Source organism: Xyrauchen texanus, chromosome 18 (assembly GCF_025860055.1).
Source record: "Xyrauchen texanus isolate HMW12.3.18 chromosome 18, RBS_HiC_50CHRs, whole genome shotgun sequence".
Lineage (NCBI taxonomy): Eukaryota > Metazoa > Chordata > Actinopteri > Cypriniformes > Catostomidae > Xyrauchen > Xyrauchen texanus.
The window spans coordinates 37,784,402-37,804,519 of NC_068293.1; the positions used below are offsets into that span (position 1 = coordinate 37,784,402).

The 20,118-nt window shown below is 43.1% G+C and overlaps 1 protein-coding gene across 4 annotated transcripts in view; it reads right to left on the reverse strand.

The window, feature by feature from the left end:
* The window catches only part of LOC127659240 (zinc finger protein 385B), a 179,800-nt gene that overhangs the window by 7,818 nt on the left and 151,864 nt on the right, over window positions 1-20,118 (reverse strand). For all 4 annotated transcript variants that reach the window (XM_052148969.1, XM_052148968.1, XM_052148971.1 and 1 more), the window contains one exon: window positions 15,576-15,759. In XM_052148969.1, the coding sequence (XP_052004929.1) occupies window positions 15,576-15,759 (184 nt within the window). The remainder of the gene's footprint in view (window positions 1-15,575; window positions 15,760-20,118) is intronic.

Genomic DNA, 20,118 nt, shown 5'->3' on the forward strand with positions numbered 1-20,118 from the left:
CTGGTTCGCTGAATGCTCTGATGTGATATGAAGCGACTCCTAAATTGTCCACCAGCCTTGCGCCGTTCAGCCTCGCATCTGGATATGCATACTTCCTTACTGTATACTAAATCAATTGAGTAGTGTGTCTGAATCCTCAGTATACATAAAACAGTAGGGAGAAATACCCAGGATGACCTAATACATCAGGTAATATTCTGAAGTGTGCATTAATTGCACACTTTACTATTTCATAATTCTACGAGATGATGCGATGCCATATTCAAAATACTGGTTTTAAAAAGTGGTAGTCAGGTAGCTCTTTTGAACTCCTAGTGCTATAAGTACCAAGAACATAGTTCCTTGTGGTTAAATTGAACTTGTTTAACAAATCCAAGTAAAGTAAATTATTTTCGTGGTTGTTATTACTTCATAATATATTTGGGTTAAGGGATAATGCCCATGTCCCTATCAGAGGTATGTCCAAGAATGTATTCATACTACTCACCTGCAATAAAGAACATCCTTTTTTCCCCCCAACTGAGAAGTAATTTCTTCATCATATTCAGGACATACAATTATTGTTAATGAAATATAAAACAAATTTATTAATTTTTTGTTAATTATGTTAGAAAAACTAACTTAACTGAAAAACTGAAATACATTTTCATGAACTAACTAAAGAAAAATATTATTATTTTTTTTAAATAAAAATACAAATGTTCACAAATTCATTTTAGTTTAAGATACACATTGTGTTACCTTTGTTTTTTTATATAAATTAATATTAACCAAGAAAAATAAACCCTGTTAAAATGCATTGTTCATTAATAGTGATACCTAGTGCATTTATTAACGTTAACACATAGAACCAAAATAAAAGGAAAGGAAAAACAAGAACTAAATTAGAAAATAAAAAAAATACATTATTAAAATAACCCTGTATAGAATCAGTATGTCTTCACTGCCTATTAACTACCTATTCACTACCTGGGTCCTGCCAGCTACCCTGGATCACCCACCACTTGTACCCCCTCATCATAGTGTTATGGGGCTTTTCCACTGCATGGTACAACTCAACTCAACTCGCTTTTTTGGGGTTTTGCACTGTGGATATTACCTTGTACCTGAAACTTTTTTTAGTACCACCTCGGCTGAGGTTCCAAGCGAGCCGATACTAAATGTGACGTCAATAAATTAGGTGGAGATGGTCCACTCGTTAGCGAGTCTCTCAGGAAGTGTCTCAGCTGTTGGCCACACACGGCTACCACCGGACCTACCAACAGTGTAGGGAAAAGTGACTACAGAAACATCAAGGAAAAGTGGAAGTGGTTCGACCAAATGGACACTATCTAAACTGGCGAGCAACGGGAGGGAGAGTGCCCTGGACTCAGCCACGATGGAGGATGGTACATTTTGTTATGTTAACTCTATACTCTGCTTGAAAACTTCACTTGTCAATTTAACTGTTACACTTGTGTAAAATCACTATGCAACAGCGAGAAGCTGACAGCTAGCGGTTGTGTTATTGTTTTGGTCAGTTTGTGTCGTGTTTAAGATGATGTCATGGCAGTAGAGGCGGCGCAACTATGACGATCATCCTATAATCACACCCACGTTGAGGGGCACTAAACTGCAGTGGAAATGCAAACTCAGAAAAGTAAAGCGAGTATAGTTGAGGCGAGTCGAACCGTAACGTGCAGTGGAAAAGTGCCTGTTCATGCCGTAGGTGGCCCTACAAGCACTTGATTCTGATGCCTGTACTCTCCACCCACTCTCTAACAGGCCTCTAGGGGATACTCTGCTGGTTTATAAGAATGTCACTCTCTGCACATGAGTTTTCCCCTCAGGACTCTAAGCAGCCAGAACAGACTAATATTCCCCCATACAGTGACATTAAACTCGCTGACACTAACCTGAACCTCTAGGCTGGAACTGCTGCTCGTTTGCATGATTTTTATCAAAGTTTCAGTTTATTTATTTTTTCCAAAATGCTATAGGTAGGTAGACAAAATGCTGTAAAATAAGTGCGGTAGGTAGACATGAAGACACACAATTTTTATTTCAGTATTATCTTTGTTCCTGTTCACACTATTTTTGCTATGAGTCATAGGGCACCTTGTGTAGCCAAATAATACGAAAACAGAAATCTGAGATCATCTGTAAAGTAAAACTATTTGGCAAAGCTTTTCAAAACTAACAGAAATCATAGGATCTGTTCCAAAATCTAGTGAGCTGCATGGCTGTCTACTGCCTAAATAGGCAGCTGCATTCTAAGGCAGTATCCTAACTGAAATAGAACATCTTAAGTGATTGATTTGGCAGCAACATGGTCTGTTCCAAAACCTAGTAAGCTTTCTTAGTATTGAGCATAGTGAGCATTTGTAGGCGCACTACTGACACAAAGGCTGTTCCAAAAGTTAGGTGTTCTGATTGTACTGCCTCATAAGATCTAGTTTTGACCAGATTCCATGTGTATCCTTTCCCAGGTAGGCGATCCCATAATGCGATGTGATGAGCTCGGTTGGATGAAGCAAGAGAAATTTAATTTATAAATATACTTAGAATTCATTCAATACTGAAAAGTAACAATACAAATTGTTTAATATTATTGAAAACTGACTATTTTACCCAAAATTTGTGTGCTATGTATATTTATGCTCAATAGAGAATGACATAATTCCTCACATCACCTGTACTGAAATTTTTGAGTCGAGTGTCCCATAGACCATATTAACGCTAGTGCCATTTTTAATTTTTTTTAAAAGACAATAAGGCTGTGAGGGATGTACTTACAGTCTCTACAATAGGCTGTACTTCAAAGTGCTTTTGGATAATTTTGTGGACAAAATATTTAAAAAATATCTTTCCAAGGAACTCCAGACAACATGAGCTTTGGAAAATCAGATGTGATCTAGGAGCTTTATACAGCTTTATAGCGTTTGTGTCATTGAAGAGATGGTAAGTCTATCTGTCACAGCCTCCACGTAATTCCCATTAAAAATAAAAGATGGCGCTAACGTGAATAAGGTCTATGTGCTGCGTGTTAGGAGAGCTATTTGACTGAGGAGAGGAGATGCCGCATATTCAGAGCATTCCTAATCGCTCACTTATGAGGCTCTATTTTCGTTAGGATGCTGCCATAATCTACAGCTGTGTATGAAGGCAGCTCACTCAGTTTTGGAATAGACCTTATATATATCATACACATAGAGTTCTCTTAGGAAATTTGGGGAAACAGCATTTTAATAACAAGTTCTTACTGAATGTAAAGTAATTAGAACCTGAGGCTACAATAACTGAGGTAACAGACATTACAGCTGAGTTTCTGTAATGCTGCTTTAGAACAATGTGTATTAAGAAAAGTACAAATAAAAAACTATACAAATAATTTTTTATTTATTTGACTTATATGTCACAATGTTTTTTCTACTTTGGCAACAAAACCTCTCAATTCATGATGGCAATTCATCAATCCTCTTTGCACAATCAAAAAAAACAAGTGACAGCCAGTGCTGAAGCATTTTACCCATCAGAATTTAGCACAATTTTGTGAAGAAAACAAATGGCCAGCATCATTCAATCACTGCCAATCATGTTAAAATAAAATATAGCATTATAAATTATTATTATAAATAAATATTCTTAATATATATATTTACAAATTATAAAATGTCCTGAGGCAGTTTAGTTGTTCATGAGGAAAATGGCCTGAGGGTAAAAACTGTTCTTGTGCCTGGATGTCATGGCCAGAGGAGTTCAAAGAGGGAGTGGGCAGGGTATGTGGGGTCTAGAGTGATTCTACCTGCACGTTTCCTCACTCTGGAGATGTGCAGGTCTTGGAGGGTGGGCAGGGGGGCACCAATAATCCTCTAATCCTCTCAGCATTCCTGACTGTCCATTGTAGTGTCCTTCTGTCTGTTTTGGTGGCTGAACTAAACTAGACAGTTACAGATGTACACAAGACAGACTCAATGACGGCCGGGGGGATTTCTCCTGAAGTCCACTATCATCTTCACTGTTTTGAGTGTGTTCAGCTCAAGGTTGTTGACACCAGACAGCCAGGTGTTGTCTTTTAGTTGGTGATGCTTTTCAGGCCTTTCCACACAGATGCATGATTACTGGCTGAAATGTTTTTTTTTTCAGCTTTTCAGAGTAGCTTCTTTTAGCCACTCTGATTTCCCTAGTCAGTGTGTTTCTGGACTGGTTCCTGGCCTGGTTGTTAAAAATGTTATACCCACTTCTGTAAGCATCCTCTTTGGTGTGACAAAGCTGTCTGAGATTTCCTGTAAACCATGGTTTATCATTATTGAATGATAAAAATGTCCTGAAGGGATGCACATATCCTCACCTAAAAAATTATATTTGATGTCACAGATTCAGTGAGCTCGTCCAGGTCTGTGGCTGCAGCTTCAAAAACACTCCAATCAGTGCAGTCAAAGCAGGCTTGCTGTTCCATCTCTGCTTCATTGGTCCATTCGTCTTATGTTACTCACTTTACTCGGCAAATGAAACATTTTAAGCAGTGTCTAATACCCTGTCTGACTAAAACATATATTTGCCTCATGGCCATTCCTCCTCCAACATAACCACAGACATCTCTAATCTGGATGTGTGTACAAAGTAAAGACAGGTGGGTGTTGTCCCTTGTTGTCCTAAATGGAGTTTACAGATGTGTAATGGAAACAAAATAATATGGACTTTAAGCAACAGCTGCAGATGTGACGCTACGCAATGATGCTGGTGGAACAGAGCATTTAAATTTTAAGAGAATTTTTTTTAAATAACAGAAGAAGAGTCACTATGGCAAAGAAGAAATGCTGTAGAAATGATGTTTACGATTTCAGGAAGTGAGTGAAGTCCCCCTGCTTAAAGTCCCTATTATGAATTATTATCTATTATTAGTCCCTATTATCTTTTTTGCTGTATGTGATGCCATTAAAGAACATAAAATGTGCAGCTCGCACTGCATAGTCTGTAGAGCATATGTGCTCTACAGAATATGTAGTGCGAGCCTGCATACCCTTAATAATGCCTGTTGTCATTACGTTGAATACATTTGGTTCCCGTGACGAGTAGCCTATGTATCACGAATGAACATATACACACACCACTGCTCTGCGCATGAGAGCATGGTATTTTAGAATATGATCGAGGAAGTAGTCAGGTTCAAACATTTACATGGCTAGTGTAACAAAGGTTTCTTGGTTGTGATGAAAGGAGGAAGCAAGAGCCGGATCAACAGTCCACGACAGTTTATTTTATTACAAACAAAAACTCTTGCTTTCCAGCAATGTCAGCTCCAGCACATCAAACATGCTTCACTCTCCAAATGTCTCCCATGTCTGTGGACTGAGTTGCCTTTTATCTCCCCCCCATCTCACTGCAAACAAAAAATAGTCATCAGAGATCATTCGCCCCAGGTGGGAATCCTTACACTGGGCTCCAGAGTGTAAATGCGCAAATGCGACCAAAATTTTTTTTATTGCCACTATAATTTAAAATCTAGTTGCAATTGGCGACAGTTGAGTTGTGTGTGTTCATATGCGGTTTCAGCAGATATCATCTTGTGAGTTATTGAATACATCTATAGAGTGTGCACCAGTGTGTCTCGCACCACTTTTCTCCCATTCTGTTTCTGACAAACTCGCTGCACTACACGCAACAACAAACACAGCGCAAGAGAGTCGTGACCAAATTATTATTTTGAACAGGATCTTTTTCATGAATCACCCCAACTCAGGAGCTTAAGTTAGCATTTTGATTCAGATTCACTTTCTCAACGAATCAGCCATCAGTGAGCTCACAACTGGGAGTGCAGACATTTCAAAATAAGAGTCCCATACGTATTTCGGGCTTCTTTATAATTAAAAGTCCCATATTGTGTACCAATTTTTTTTCTCCTGGTAATTATTGATAGGGATTGGAGTAGCACAATACCCTTCCTGACGCAACCCCCATTGGCTGGGGGACTTTCACTCACACACATACGGGCAATTTAGAGTCTCCAATTCACTTAACCTGCATGTTTTTGGACTTGTGGGGAAAACCAGAGCACCCGGAGGAAACCCACACAAACACAGAAAGGCCCTAGTTGAGCCAGGACTCGAACTCAGGCCCTTCTTGCTGTGAGACAACAGTGCTAACCACTGAGCCACCGTGCCTGTGTGATTCTCCTATTAACCCCATATCAAACATAGATTTCAATTCTTCCCAAACTACCTGTTTTTTTGTGCTCAGACAACCGATAGGGATGAGTGCGTACCACTACTCCAGGGGTGGTCTCTATGTGATGTTCTATGAGATTTGTGCCCCGCCTCTATCCGTTCACCTCACCTCATAGTTGACATCCCCAACTCGCCGTGTGTCCTCAAAGGGTCCTTGCCCTTGCTAGTAATTTAGAGCTTGATGTAGACAACAATACAAAGACCTTATCTCCTGGTGTAAATTCCCGTAGCTAAGTTCCCCTGTTATACAGCTGGAACTGACGTTCTTCAGCCTGTAACAAATCCTCCTGTGATAGTCACCCCAATGTGTGGAGTTTTGCTCTCAGGTCAAGAATGTATTGAAGGTCTCTGCTCACAATTTTCTCTCTTGACATCTAAGAAACCACAAGGCTTACGACCGTATCGTTTGACAAAGCCATTCGTTTGTGGGTGGTACACGCTTGTCCGAATCGATTTAATTCCCAATAATTCATACAGCTCGCGTAGTGTGCATGACATTAAAGTAGTGCCTTGATCAGTAAGGATTCCTTTCGGAATCCCTCTCCGGAGATGATTTTGAAGAGTGCCTCTGCCACACTATGTGCTGAGACTGTGCGCAGAGGCACTGCTTCCAGGTATTGTGTTGCATAGTCCACTAGCACCGACACAAAGCGATGCCGTTGTGCTGTCCGTTCTAATGCCCTGATGAGGTCCAATTCTTTCGAAGAGATCATTCTCCCCAGGTGGGAATCCTTACCGGGTCCTCTTTCCCTCAGATGATTGCTTGACCACACCTCCACCTCCACAGCTAATATTTTTATTTCAAACTGATTATTTTAGATAATTCTATACCACCCATTTCAATCGGATGGAAATTTTATTTGGATCTAGATGAATCTGATAATTTTTTTGTTTACATGAAGGCTATCATGAATTGAGCTATTAGTCAGATAATACACAGATGATTTGGTTTCATGTAAATGTGGCTAATTTGATAATGCACAGTGAATATAGGATTTTTAAGGGAAAAATCTCCCTATAATCCTTGATTGCAGTCACTGTGTTTAACAGCGGGTCGTTACACAATAAATCAATGACATTTTCAAAATGGCATATTGGATGAAACTAGAGACTCGTTTTATGGATCAAACAGGTTTCAATGTAAAAACTTAATGAGGTTTCTTAACAGATGTAGTTGTGTTGGCGTTTCTCTCAAAGACAAACTCCGCTGAAATCGGCGGCATGTTGTTTTGTCACATAGCTCCTTGCGTCGAAAGTTTAACACTTAAATAACAGCCCAGATTGTCTTTAACTGAGACCAGTCATTTTAGATTAAATTACATTTTGCATAGTGTTTAGCGAAGACAAAACATAATGTACGCACATGAGGACACCGGGCCATACAAGGTTAATCTTACCTTATAATTTATATTAAGCAAGTTTGGTTGAAAAAATCTTAGAAGGCAGCATCATGCCTTTAGGAACAATCATCATACCAGGAGAATGCCTGTGATGCCTTAAAATGCTGCCCACATAGGCAGTACTCTAGATTTTGGCATAGAGCCATGGTAATAACAACTGGCACTTGTTGTTTAAATTCAGACCAAGCAATGACTGCAATGTTGAAACAACCTTGCAACATCCATTCAGAGTCTCTGTAACGAAACAAGCCTTGCATCTTACAAAATCTGAGAGCAATTACTGTGCACACACATCCCAAAACAATCCAAAACACTCCATTCTAAAACATTACATAAAACAGACTCTTACATAAAGCACTGGAGCTGGCAATTTTAATGATTTAGTCCTTGACGTTTTCCCAAACGAAATCTGACTTCATTCTCTGATGCCAGGGTTCGGGGGAGACAGCAGCAGCCCCCCTGAGTCGGAGTCTGTGCTCAAATCTGCGCTAATGCAACGGCATGACAGCGAGGACCCATAAGCCATCTGTGAATCAGGCTGACATTCATTTGGCCTGATTTGTGCAAAGACACCGCATACCAATGAGGAACTTCACTGCCTAATAAATGAGGCACACCCGAATCTGTCTCTGAGTCTGTAACTAGAGAAAGAGAAAATTTGGAAAGCATGCATTGGCTCAGATTTGCCCCCCGTAGGGTATGCGTCTCAGTACATCCCAGAGCCTGATTCTTAATCAGATACAAGGGTCTGAAATTGAGTGGGTCACAGCATGGAACAAAGATCAGATGATTATGTTCTTTTGAAATGTAACATACATCTAATTCAGTCAAATCAAAGGCTGCGACAAAAAATATGTCCATCCCAGCATGTATTCCCTCTAAGACCGACTGTGATTTCTTATTCCTTTTGCAATTTCCTTAATTAATAATTTAAACACACAAAAAAAGACAAAAATGATATGCACAGGCAACTCAATATGCAGGTAGTGATGGAACAAGCTAAATGAGCTGGGCAAAAAAGGATCTGTAGCTGGCATGATTAAGTACATGGCTGATCACCATCGCTGCATGCTCTCTCTCAGACATAACAAATAGTTTCCAAACATCACAAACACATTTTTTAGCATGACGGATGCCCTTGGTCACTGTAAACTTTGGCCAAATGCACACTCTAAAGCTTAAAATATACAATGGAGGAAGCCAAACCTTTTTTCCTGAAAGAACTAAAGCACCCAAGGATAACAAAGCCTGCATTTATACTAGGTGTGGCATAATTTTTAAATTGGTTAATTGAGGAAAATAAATAAAGTACACCACATCCAAACCACACCTACAATTCATTTTAAGCAGGGCTGTAACCACAATATATTTTGAGGGGGACAAGTTCCCCCAATAATCAGATTTGGCTAGATTGTCCCCCCCTCAATAATTGATACTCCAGTAGGACTCAAGTTTAAGATGCTAAGCGGGAACCTCGTGGATTATTACAGTGCTGCGCATTAGTAAGCAGTGAGCAGAGTGTTTGTGTCATGTGAGATGTAAGTATCTAACTAAACATGCAATATTTGACCACTGTTTTATGATTGAAATGTTGTACCGACCGACATTAATTTCCAAGGGTGCAAACTATTTCCCATTTGGTGAAATTCGCCATTTTTAATTTAAATTATATCATGAACAGTACGTGATTTGTGTGTCATTCATAACTGTGAATGTGAAAACATTAATGGAGCAGTTTTCAGCAAATCAGGCTTAAGACAAACAGGGAATGTGTATATACTGTAAAGGAATTCAATAAATGTGGTAATCTGTTTTAGGCTTTTTGAAGTAACCTTTTAAAAAATTCTCTTGACATTGTCTAAGAAAATTATCTATAAAACAAAAAACACAAAGTAGAGCGTTATCACCATCAGATTAAAACTAGAACATGGTAAGACCTGTGACTTCTATTGTGCTTTTAGGTTTTGGCAAGGACAGTGTCATACAAGGCTCGTCAATAAGGACTGCCGATGGCCAGTGTGAGAAACATTCGGGCCAATTGCTAAAACTGTCAGTTGCCCGATCAGGCCAGTGCTGCATTTATAATATTAGTGCAAGCAAACAACAAGCGAGAGAGCACAAAAATGACATGGAGCTAACAGAGGAGTGAGCGCGAGTATATTTATCTCGCAAAGATGTGCAAATGCATAATATACTGAACTCGCCAAGGCACAGTCGCGTGCATGCACAAGATCGTGCAGACACCGAGCACACTCTCCTTACACTCTCCTTGCACTGTCCTTGCTCTTTTCCAAGTCTCTTAGCATCAGCTATTACCAATGTGTATCAGATTTACCCACATTGGAGCAATACACACATGGGTTTCTCTCATTATTATATATGAGATGGGTGCTTTCTCAGCCAGTCAGAAGTGTTGGTCACGAATATAAAATTGCACAGTTGGATGTTTTATGCCACGTGGACATGTTCTTCACCAGTAACTGGCACATTTGAAATGTTTGTGCTTAACTGTCACGAACCCCGCTCCCTCGCTCCGCCCCCTCGAGCTCCCACGCTCGTTCCGCCCCCTTGAGCTCGCACGCTCTTTTTGCTCGCTCAAGCCCTCACGCCCACTTTGCTCCTACTCGCTCACATGCTCGTAGGCAATCTCCCTTCCTCGAGTTTCTCACGCGTTTCCAATCCCCCAGAACATTATGACCACCAGCACTCATGTCATCTGCACTCCTGCACATTAGTTTCACCTGCACTCGTCTCATCACCTGTCATGGTTTACACCTGCACTCGCCCCTATATATATCACTACCCTTTCGTCTCACGGTTGTTGGTTATTGTATTTAGTTTCCCGTGTCTTTGCCCCCCGCTAGTCTCGTCTAGTTTTGACCGCCTCTCGTTCACCTCTTAGCTTGCCAGCTCCCCTTGTTCCCCTGTCTTTTGCTCCCACTAGTCTCGTCATTTTCCTCTTGATTCCCCGGCTTTCAAGCTCCCCTTGTTCCCCTGTCTTTTGCTCCCTCTAGTCCCGTCTCGCTGATTCTGATTACCCCGGCTTTGACCCCCTACGCTCTCGTTGACCATTCTTCACTGGATTTGCCCCTTGATTGTACTTTTGCCTGCCTGCAATAAAACGCAGTTTGACTTACATTGTGACTGTCTCTTCTTGTGCGGGTTACAGAATAACCAACCGTTACCGAAGACAGTCACAATGCCCCGCGCTGAGGATTCGCGCAGCTCACTAGAGCGGAGGTGCACGTCACATTCGGCGCGAGGAGCTACAGTTTGGAGGCAGGACCAAGCGCTCGCGGCCCAGGGGCAGCAGGTATGTTCTTTGTCTGATTTATGTCACCCTGTTTTACCTGTGTCTGCCCCTGAGCCCGTTGATGCTTTCCACGCATCCGCGAGCGCCGTATGCTCTCCATCCCCGGAGAGGTTTTATGGCTCATCGGATGCGAACCAAGGGTTTTCCGTGCAAGGCAGTGGTTATGTAACTCATAACCCCGTCCCTGACATTATGGAGCCAGCGGCCCGACTCTTGGGTTTGCGCCAGGGGAGCCAACCCTTGGAGGCTTATATTATGGATTTTTGTGCCCTGGTGTACCAGGTGAATTTTGATGAGGTGGCTCTGAAAGACATTTTTCAATTTGGACTGAATGAGCCAGCCTCATCATTCATGCCTGGTGGTCGCTGCTCTCTCAACCTGGCTCAGTTTATTGACCTCGCCCTACTGTACGCTGGTTCCTCGTTTACTGTGGGGGAGGCAGAAACTGAACCAGCGTTCCATACCACGGCCCCCGTCTTGAAGCCTATCACGGCCCCCGTCTTGAAGCCTACCAAGGCCCCCGTCCCGAAGCCTGACACGGCCCTAGCCCCGAAGCCTGACACGGCCCCAGTCCCTAGGCCTGTCATGGCCCCAGTCCCAAAGCCTGTCACGGCCCCAGTCTCGAAGCCTGGCACGGCCAGCGAGTCAACGCCCATGCCTGCCACGGCCAGAGAGTCAGCGCCCATGCCCGCCACGGCCAACGAGCCAGCGCCCATGCCCGCCACGGCCAACGAGCCAGCGCCCATTCCCGCCACGGCCAGCGAGCCAGCGCCTGTAGCCTCGACCGTCCCCATGGCCACGTCCCCTGTTGGCCGAGGACGCAAGAGAAGGAAGAGGGCCCCTTCTCCCCAGTCTCGTCTTGTGCTCAAGACCGCAGAGGTTCCCTCAGAGTCTTCCACAGCTCTACCGACCTCTGCTCCGCCCTCAGAGTCTTCCACGGCTCTGCCCCGCCCCCAGAGTCTTCCACGGCTCTGCCGGGTTCTGCCCCACCCCCAGAGTCTTCCACGGCTCTGCCGGGTTCTGCTCCGCCCCCAGAGTCTTCCACGGCTCTGCCGGGTTCTGCTCCGCCCCCAGAGTCTTCCACGGCTCTGCCGGGTTCTGCTCCGCCCCCAGAGTCTTCCACGGCTCTGCCGGGTTCTGCTCCGCCCCAGAGTCATCCACGACTCTGCCGGGTTCTGCTCCGCCCCCAGAGTCTTCCACGGCTCTGCCAGCCTCTGCTCCACTCTCAGAGTCTTCCACGGCTCTGCCAGCCTCTGCGCGCCCCTCAGAGCCCTCGCGGCCTCCGCCTCTCGAGTCTCCCAAGGCTCCTCCTCCCAAGCCTCCCAGGACTCTTCCTCTCGAGCCTCCTAAGGCTCCTCCTCTCGAGCCTCCCAGAGCTCTACCTCCCAAGCCCCCCAGGATTCTGCCTTTCAAGTCTCTCGAGCCTCCCAGAGCGCCGCCTCTCAGGGCTTCTCCTCCCGAGTCTTTCAAGGCTCCTCCTCCCAAGCCTCCTCTTCTCGAGCCTTCCAAGGCTCCTCCTCCCAAGCCTCCGAGGGCTCCTCCTCTCGAGCCTCTCAGGGCTTCTCCTCTCGAGTCTTTCAGGGCTCCCCCTCCCAAGCCTCTCAGGGCTTCTCCTCTCGAGTCTTTCAGGGCTCCTCCTCCTCCCGAGCCTCTCGGGGCTCCGTCTCTTGAGTCTTTCATGGCTCCACCCCTCAAGCCTCAAGCGTCGGCTTCGCCTCTCGAGTCTCTCAGGGCTCCTCCCCCCCTCGAGCCTCTCAGGGCTCCGTCCCTTGAGTCTTTCATGGCTCCACCCCTCAAGCCTCTCACGGCTTCGCATCTCGACTCTCTCAGGGCTCCTCCTCCCCTCGAGCCTCTCAGGGCTCCGTCCCTCAAGTCTTTCATGGCTCCACCCCTCAAGCCTCTCACGACTTCGCCTCTCGAGTCTCTCAGGGCTCCTCCCCCTCTCAAGCCTCTCAGGGCTTCCCCTCTCGAGTCTCTCAGGGCTCCTCCTCCCCTCAAGCCTCTCAGGGCTTCTCCTCTTGAGTCTTTCAGGGCTCCACCCCCTTCCAAGCCTCTCAGGGCTTCGTCTCTCGAGTCTTCCAGGGCTCCTCCTCCTCCCGAGCCTCTCGGGGCTCCGTCTCTTGAGTCTTTCATGGCTCCCCCCCTCGAGCCTCTCGAGCCTTCCAGGGCCCCACCTCTAGAGCCTCTCGAGTCTTCCATGACCTTTTTCCCCGAGCCTCTCACGGCTCTACTCCCAGAGACTCCAGAGCTTCCTAGGGCTCCGCCTCCCGAGCCTCCTACGGCTCCGCCTCCCGAGCCTCCTATGGCTCCGCCTCCCGAGCCTCCCACGGCTCCACCTCCCGAGCTCCTCACGGCTCTGCTCCCAAAGACTCCAGAGCTTTCTATGGCTCCGCCTCTCGGGCCTCCTACGGCTCTACCCCCCGAGACTACAGAGCCTGCCAGGTCGTCGCCTCGGGGACCTCCCACGGCGCCACCGTCATTGGCTCCACCTCCAGAGCCTTTCAGGCATTTGCCCCTTAAAGCCTCCTTCGGCTCCACCTCCAGAGCCTTCCAGAACCCCACCTCCAGAGCCGCCTACAGTGCCGCCTCTGACGGCACCGCCTTTCACGGCTCTTCCCTGGCCCCCTGACCCTGTCCGATGGCCCCCTGACACTCTCCCTGTCCTGTGGCCTCTTCCCTGGCCTCCTGACCCTGTTCCTGTCCGGTGGTCACCTTCCAGACCCCCGGACCCAGTTCCTGTCCTCCAGTCGCCTTCCAGACCCCCTGACCCAGTCTCTTCCCTGCGGCTGCCCCCTAGATCTCCCGACCACCCGCCTGTCCGCTATGTTCCCCCAGACCTTGCCTTGATACTGCCCATTGACCCCCATGGACTGTCTCATTTCCCTCTGTGCCCCTTGGACTGCCCTTAATTTTGTTTGTGTTTTGTGGGTTGTCTGTTCAGGGTTTTTTGTTTGTTGGGTTCGTCCAGCACCACTTCCTCGCAACCGAGCGCGGCCGTCAGGAGCCGTCCGTTTTAGAGGGGGGAGTACTGTCACGAACCCCGCTCCCTTGCTCCGCCCCCTCGAGCTCCCACGCTCGTTCCGCCCCCTCGAGCTCCCACGCTTGTTCTGCCCCCTCGAGCTCGCACGCTCTTTTTGCTCGCTCAAGCCCTCACGCCCACTTTGCTCCTACTCGCTCACATGCTCGTAGGCAATCTCCCTTCCTCGAGTTTCTCACGCGTTTCCAATCCCCCAGAACATTATGACCACCTGTACTCGCGTCATCTGCACTCCTGCACATTAGTTTCACCTGCACTCGTCTCATCACCTGTCATGGTTTACACCTGCACTCGCCCCTATATATATATCACTACCCTTTCGTCTCACGGTTGTTGGTTATTGTATTTAGTTTCCCGTGTCTTTGCCCCCCGCTAGTCTCGTCTAGTTTTGAACTCCTCTCGTTCACCTCTTAGCTTGCCAGCTCCCCTTGTTCCCCTGTCTTTTGCTCCCACTAGTCTCGTCATTTTCCTCTTGATTCCCTGGCTTTCGAGCTCCCCTTGTTCCCCTGTCTTTTGCTCCCTCTAGTCCCGTCTCGCTGATTCTGATTACCCCGGCTTTGACCCCCTACGCTCTCGTTGACCATTCTTCACTGGATTTGCCCCTTGATTGTACTTTTGCCTGCCTGCAATAAAACGCAGTTTGACTTACATTGTGACTGTCTCTTCTTGTGCGGGTTACATTAACAAGCGGTTCTAACTGAAGTTTATTGATTTATTGGTATTTATTTAATATGCAAAAGCATATTCACATATATCTTTAATGGTACAGCTTGCCATTTTTTTGTGCATTTACCAGTAACATATAAAATGACCTGTGTATATTTTGGGATTGTATTAAGATCTTACAAAACAGTGTATCATACAGTATATTTGGGCATTTTGTTGCATTTAGTTGTGAATTACAGCATGCATTAGAGGGTATTTACTATGCTGTCAAACTGGATGTGAAAGACAGCGGATGTGTTCTGTCCTCTCTTTCCCCCACTCCATTGCTTACCACGCCAACATAACTTGCATTTTTTAAAACTATATTATGGAGAGAACTGAACCGTGCTGAAACAGAGGGTTTCATGACACTTTAAAACACGGAAGGGTGACGAGCTTCAGTCTTGTAGTGTGCTTGGCTTTTTACAAGGCATTCTGCACAAAGAGGTGACAATATGACAATGCACAAAAAAAATAATTGTCTTGTTTTCCAGTCAAAATATCTAAACATTCTTAAAGCAAGATAAATTTACTGGAGAATTAAAATTGCATAAGATATTAAGATGTTTTCAGAGAATATATCTGGAATTAATTTTTTTTCTTACTCCATTGGCAGCTTTTTTCTCCTAAGCATTACATTCACTAAATTTGGTTAGATTCAAGATGAACACTTTTAATACAAATCTCAATGTCTTATGCAATTTTAATATTAAAATGAATTTATCTTGTTTGGATATTTTAAATACAAGACAAGGCAGAACTACACATTAACAATTTTTTTTGCACATCACATCAATGGAGTATAAACGGTGACTGGTAAGTGCATCAGGATAAGAAGCAATCACAGTATGGAGAAGAGAAAAGTAAGAGCAGAAGATAGAAGATGTGAAGCAAGAACAAAAGAAGCTATTAACCTGGTTGCTCAGGGCTGCTGGCAGTGACTGCAGTGCAGGAGATGGTAGAAGTTGTGGTGGTGTTGGTGATTGTCTTTGTGCAGCTGTCCTGGGCGGCAGCACTTTTCTGCTTTTTTTTCGTGGAGTCCTGTGCTTTGAGCTTCTTGGCATGTTTACTGCCTTTGTAGTGCGCCTCGGCTTGGCTCTACAAAGGAGAACAAATGAACCATCCAATCAGGCTCATTTCAAGACTTACCAGAAGGCAATCACACAAAACCAAAACAAACTTTCAATAGCAGGCACTGTTTCAAACAAGGTAACAATGTAATTGGGGTGGCTGAAGCAATGTCAATTAATGACACTGGGATCGATGGGGCGGAATTTCCAGATCCAAAGAAATAGATCTGGGCACCCTGTGTTTAGAATGAATAAATTCTCAAAAGAAAGAGCTAAATTAATGTCAATAGATGGCACTCAGAGAGGCCAGTCAATGGACAGTTTGGAAGTTGTTCAACTTACAAGCAAAGATTTAAAGGTAAAATTACAGCTTCGTACTCAGCAAGATAAATACAGATGGCAGAAGCGTGAGAGAGCGATGGAGCGATTGATGGAGCGATTATAAATAATTGTGATATTTTTGAGTACTGACAGGTATTAATTAGGAGCTCATTTTCATGACATCAAAGTGACAAAGTTCTGAATGACCTGCAAGTGGATTTTCTTTCCAAATGCTGATACTCTGTACATTCACTAACTGCAGGTTTAAGGGATTTCTGGCTGTGCTGGGAGAACCCAGACTACACAGCTCAAATATATTTTCCTTGCTGATTATTTAAAGAGAAAGTTAACTGTAGCATACAGTTTTGAGTTGTCTAATTGTTTGAACAGTGTTTACAGGAGTTTAATGATAATATAAGCAATAACATAACTTTTTTAATGTGTAGATTTGAATGGTTCTTCAAAAATGGCCCATATGTTACAAAAAATGTATTTGGATAATTTCAGAACAATGTGCCTCTATTGAAAGAAACATTAACTTTATTAGTTAATACAAATATACATTTAATCAAAACAAACATACAAACAAACGAACACACAAAAGAATATATATAGCAGAGCATGCTGCTAACACCATGTTGTAAAGGTGCAGACTAAAGAGGGGTCAAACAAAACGCATTTTGTTTCTTTTTCAGTGGCATCCTGTCATAAAGAGAAAATGGCTGCTGTTCACAAATTCTTGTGAACGTGAATTGAACCATTTTAGACAGGGCTGGAAAAATATGAAATATGATAAGAGAGAAAGAGAGAGGAAAACAGACAGAGTGAAAACAAGGTGCATAACGTCCGTAGTCCAATGGCACAGATTGCTTGTTCAAGTAACAGGCAAGAGAGTCAGACTGTCACCCTGAATGCTGCTGTAGACACTGACAAGAGAGGGTGATGTGATGACCCCGGGTGCTTTTTCTTCTCTGTGCTGTGCAAATGTTAGCAGCTCCTGTGACCTGGATTAAGTGCACTTGACATTTATAAATTGACTTTCTCCCTGGTTAAGGTTGTGAGTGCTTTTCAATATTTACAAGATAAACACACCCATCCAGACTGTAATTTTAGGTTTTATAATATCAAGCATTTTTTCAAATTCTACCGATCATTCGGCCTCATTCATAAAACAAGAGGAGAACAAATGTGAAAATAATTTGTAAAATCAGTCCTATGTAAATTGACTCACTGCAAGAAAACCAAGATTCGTTTTACGAACAATTTAACAATTACGAACAAATTGTGCAATGCAGAAATTTACGTAAGAATGGTTTTACAGACTATTTACACACAAATTTGTTCTGTTTGTGTTTCATTAATTGCCACAATACAATGGTTTTAAAAGAATGGTTTTATGAAATATTTACACAGAAATTCGTTCCGCTCTTGTGTCAAGAATTGGCAAAATGCAACAATGTATGCAAGAAGGGTTTTATGAACTATTTATACAGAACCTCTCACAAAATTGTGCAATGCAACACATTTACGTCAGTGTAGTTATTCGAAAGATTTACATAAAGTAATTAAAATTTCACGTTCATTCGTTGTGCTCATGTTTCATGAATTGTTGTAATAAAACATTTAAAAAAGGATGGTTTTTGGAACGATTTATGCAGCAATTTCCCTGAGTATGGTTTTACGAATGAAAAATGTATCTGCTTGTGTTTTCTGAATGAGGCCCAATGAGTGTATATGACATTCTTTGATAAAACAGTTGCTTACAACATGTACAAGCTTTATTAATAGCTATTTTGCAAACTGTCTTCGCAGCAAGATTAGGACACATACTAGCAAACAGGAAAAAGGCTTACATAGGCAATAAGCACCAGTCATTTATTTACAATTTTAAAATACAAGAAATCCTAGTTTAATATGCAGAGACAACATTAAGCAATTTGATTGTTGACTTTCTGAAGAGTGTAAACGCCGGCTCTGTGGCACTTCCAAAACATTGAAAGACTTTTAAAATGTATTTAGCTAGAATAAATACATGGCTTCTTTTGAATGACTGTCAAATGAGAAAGACATTTTTTTGTCGTTGCTGTTGCCGAAATTACACACTGCACTTTTAAATGTGTGTGCGTTGGTAATTGTGCATGCAAGAGGTACTGTATGTCACTAACAATCTCAGATGATTCAGCCAATTATGCAACATAAGTATTCTATGTATTGGTGCCAACAGCTGTTATTTTTCCGAGGGCACAGGTCCCTGCCACGCAATTCTGCAAACAAAACCACTCACTGAATGAAGTCATAGAGCAATTATAACATGTTTTTCCCCTCACCCCACATTTCACCCTTTAAAATATTTTTAAGCACAATAACAACCTAAAGGTTATGTTAAAAACATGCCTTTAAAAGCGTAAGCCTATTAGCCATTTTCCATTCTCCAGTTCCTTATCTGAAAGTACAAACAAAATAGCTTTAAGATGTTCACCATAGAGTTTCCTCAAAGCACAAGACATCAGAAGTGTGTAATGTGCAGACTGATGTTTTATCAGAGTATGCCTTGATCTGAACTCCCACAGGGCCTCCATCTTTTTAAAGGTGTGCATTTTTTTTATGTTAAAACATTTTCTTCTATCCCAATTTTATATGAAGAGACAACTATGAGTAAGCCATTTGTAAAATGATTCCCCAAAGGTTTTAATGTCATGGCTCTGTGGCACTAAAAATACAATTCCCAGTTTGTTCCACTGTCTTTCTTTTTTTTATTCTGTTCAGGAACAATATTAAAGCAGAAATTACACATATCAACCTACAAATGGCTTACAGTTGACTGCATATTAAGCTGGGGAATAATTTTTACATTTTAAAAAACAACACACGTTAGCTTAAAAGTTCACTGAAAGTTTCCACGCCAAGATCTCAATGCAGAGAAACATCCCAATTTCCAACTTTTTCTCCCCATGTCCTTCTTAGTCATGCTGTAGTCTGAGAGCAGGCTCTCCATATGCTGCTGGGTAATGTTAGTCAAGCATCGACACAACCGTTCAATAGAGACATGTGTTGCAGGGGTGTGTTCTGAACACAGAGGGCTGTTACCCCTGTGTCTTCATGACACAGCATGTGTATAAGAGTCCATAAAGCTTTAATGAGATGTGCTGGTTATCTGCCATCTTGGCTTGTTCTAACATAAGGGCTGTACATCTCTTGTTGCCTCGGGAGAGAAGGCACCACTTCACCTAATGTCACATTCACAGCATGACACACACCTTCAGATCAGGTATCTTCAAATGAAATGGCTGGGCTTCTCTTTTACGCTGCACGCAAATGGAGATAAAACAGCTCATTTACAGGAGATAAGGGAAACCAAAGAGCGTATACCAGCCATTATTCTCATTTCTTTAATGTAGGCTTCAAAGAACACAACCATGGCCGTTTTTACACACACACACATACATATACATATATATATATATATATATATATATATATATATATATATATATATATATATATATATATATATGTAATTGTTCAAAGAGAACAGAACTGACAAAAGACAAAGCCAATGGGGAACATAGTATAAGACTCTATCCATGAATAGGGTACAAAATAGGGCCTGCAATACTTAAAGGAATGATTCAGGTTCAAACTTATTCTCTCAATTTATAAATCACTCATTCAACAGCATTTGAGGCATAATGTTGATAACCACAAAAAAATATTTAGACACATCCCTTTCAACATCTGTAAATGTGAAAGTGGAGGTTTATAGAAAAAAAAAGACTTAAATAGTGATCGTTTTCTCACTAACGCTTATCATTTAGCTTCTGAAGATATTAATTTAACCGATGGAGTCTTATTGTTTATTTTTATGGAGCTTCAAAGGTCTGGCAACCATTCACTTGCATTTTAAAGAACAGAGCTGATTCTAAAAATCTTTGTTTGTGTTCTGCAGAAGAAAGAAAGTCATACACATCTGGGATAGCATGAGGGGGAGTAAATGATAATGTTAAAAACCTTAATGTTGTTCCAAGCCCATATGACTCTCTTTCTTCCATGGAACACAAAGGCAGAA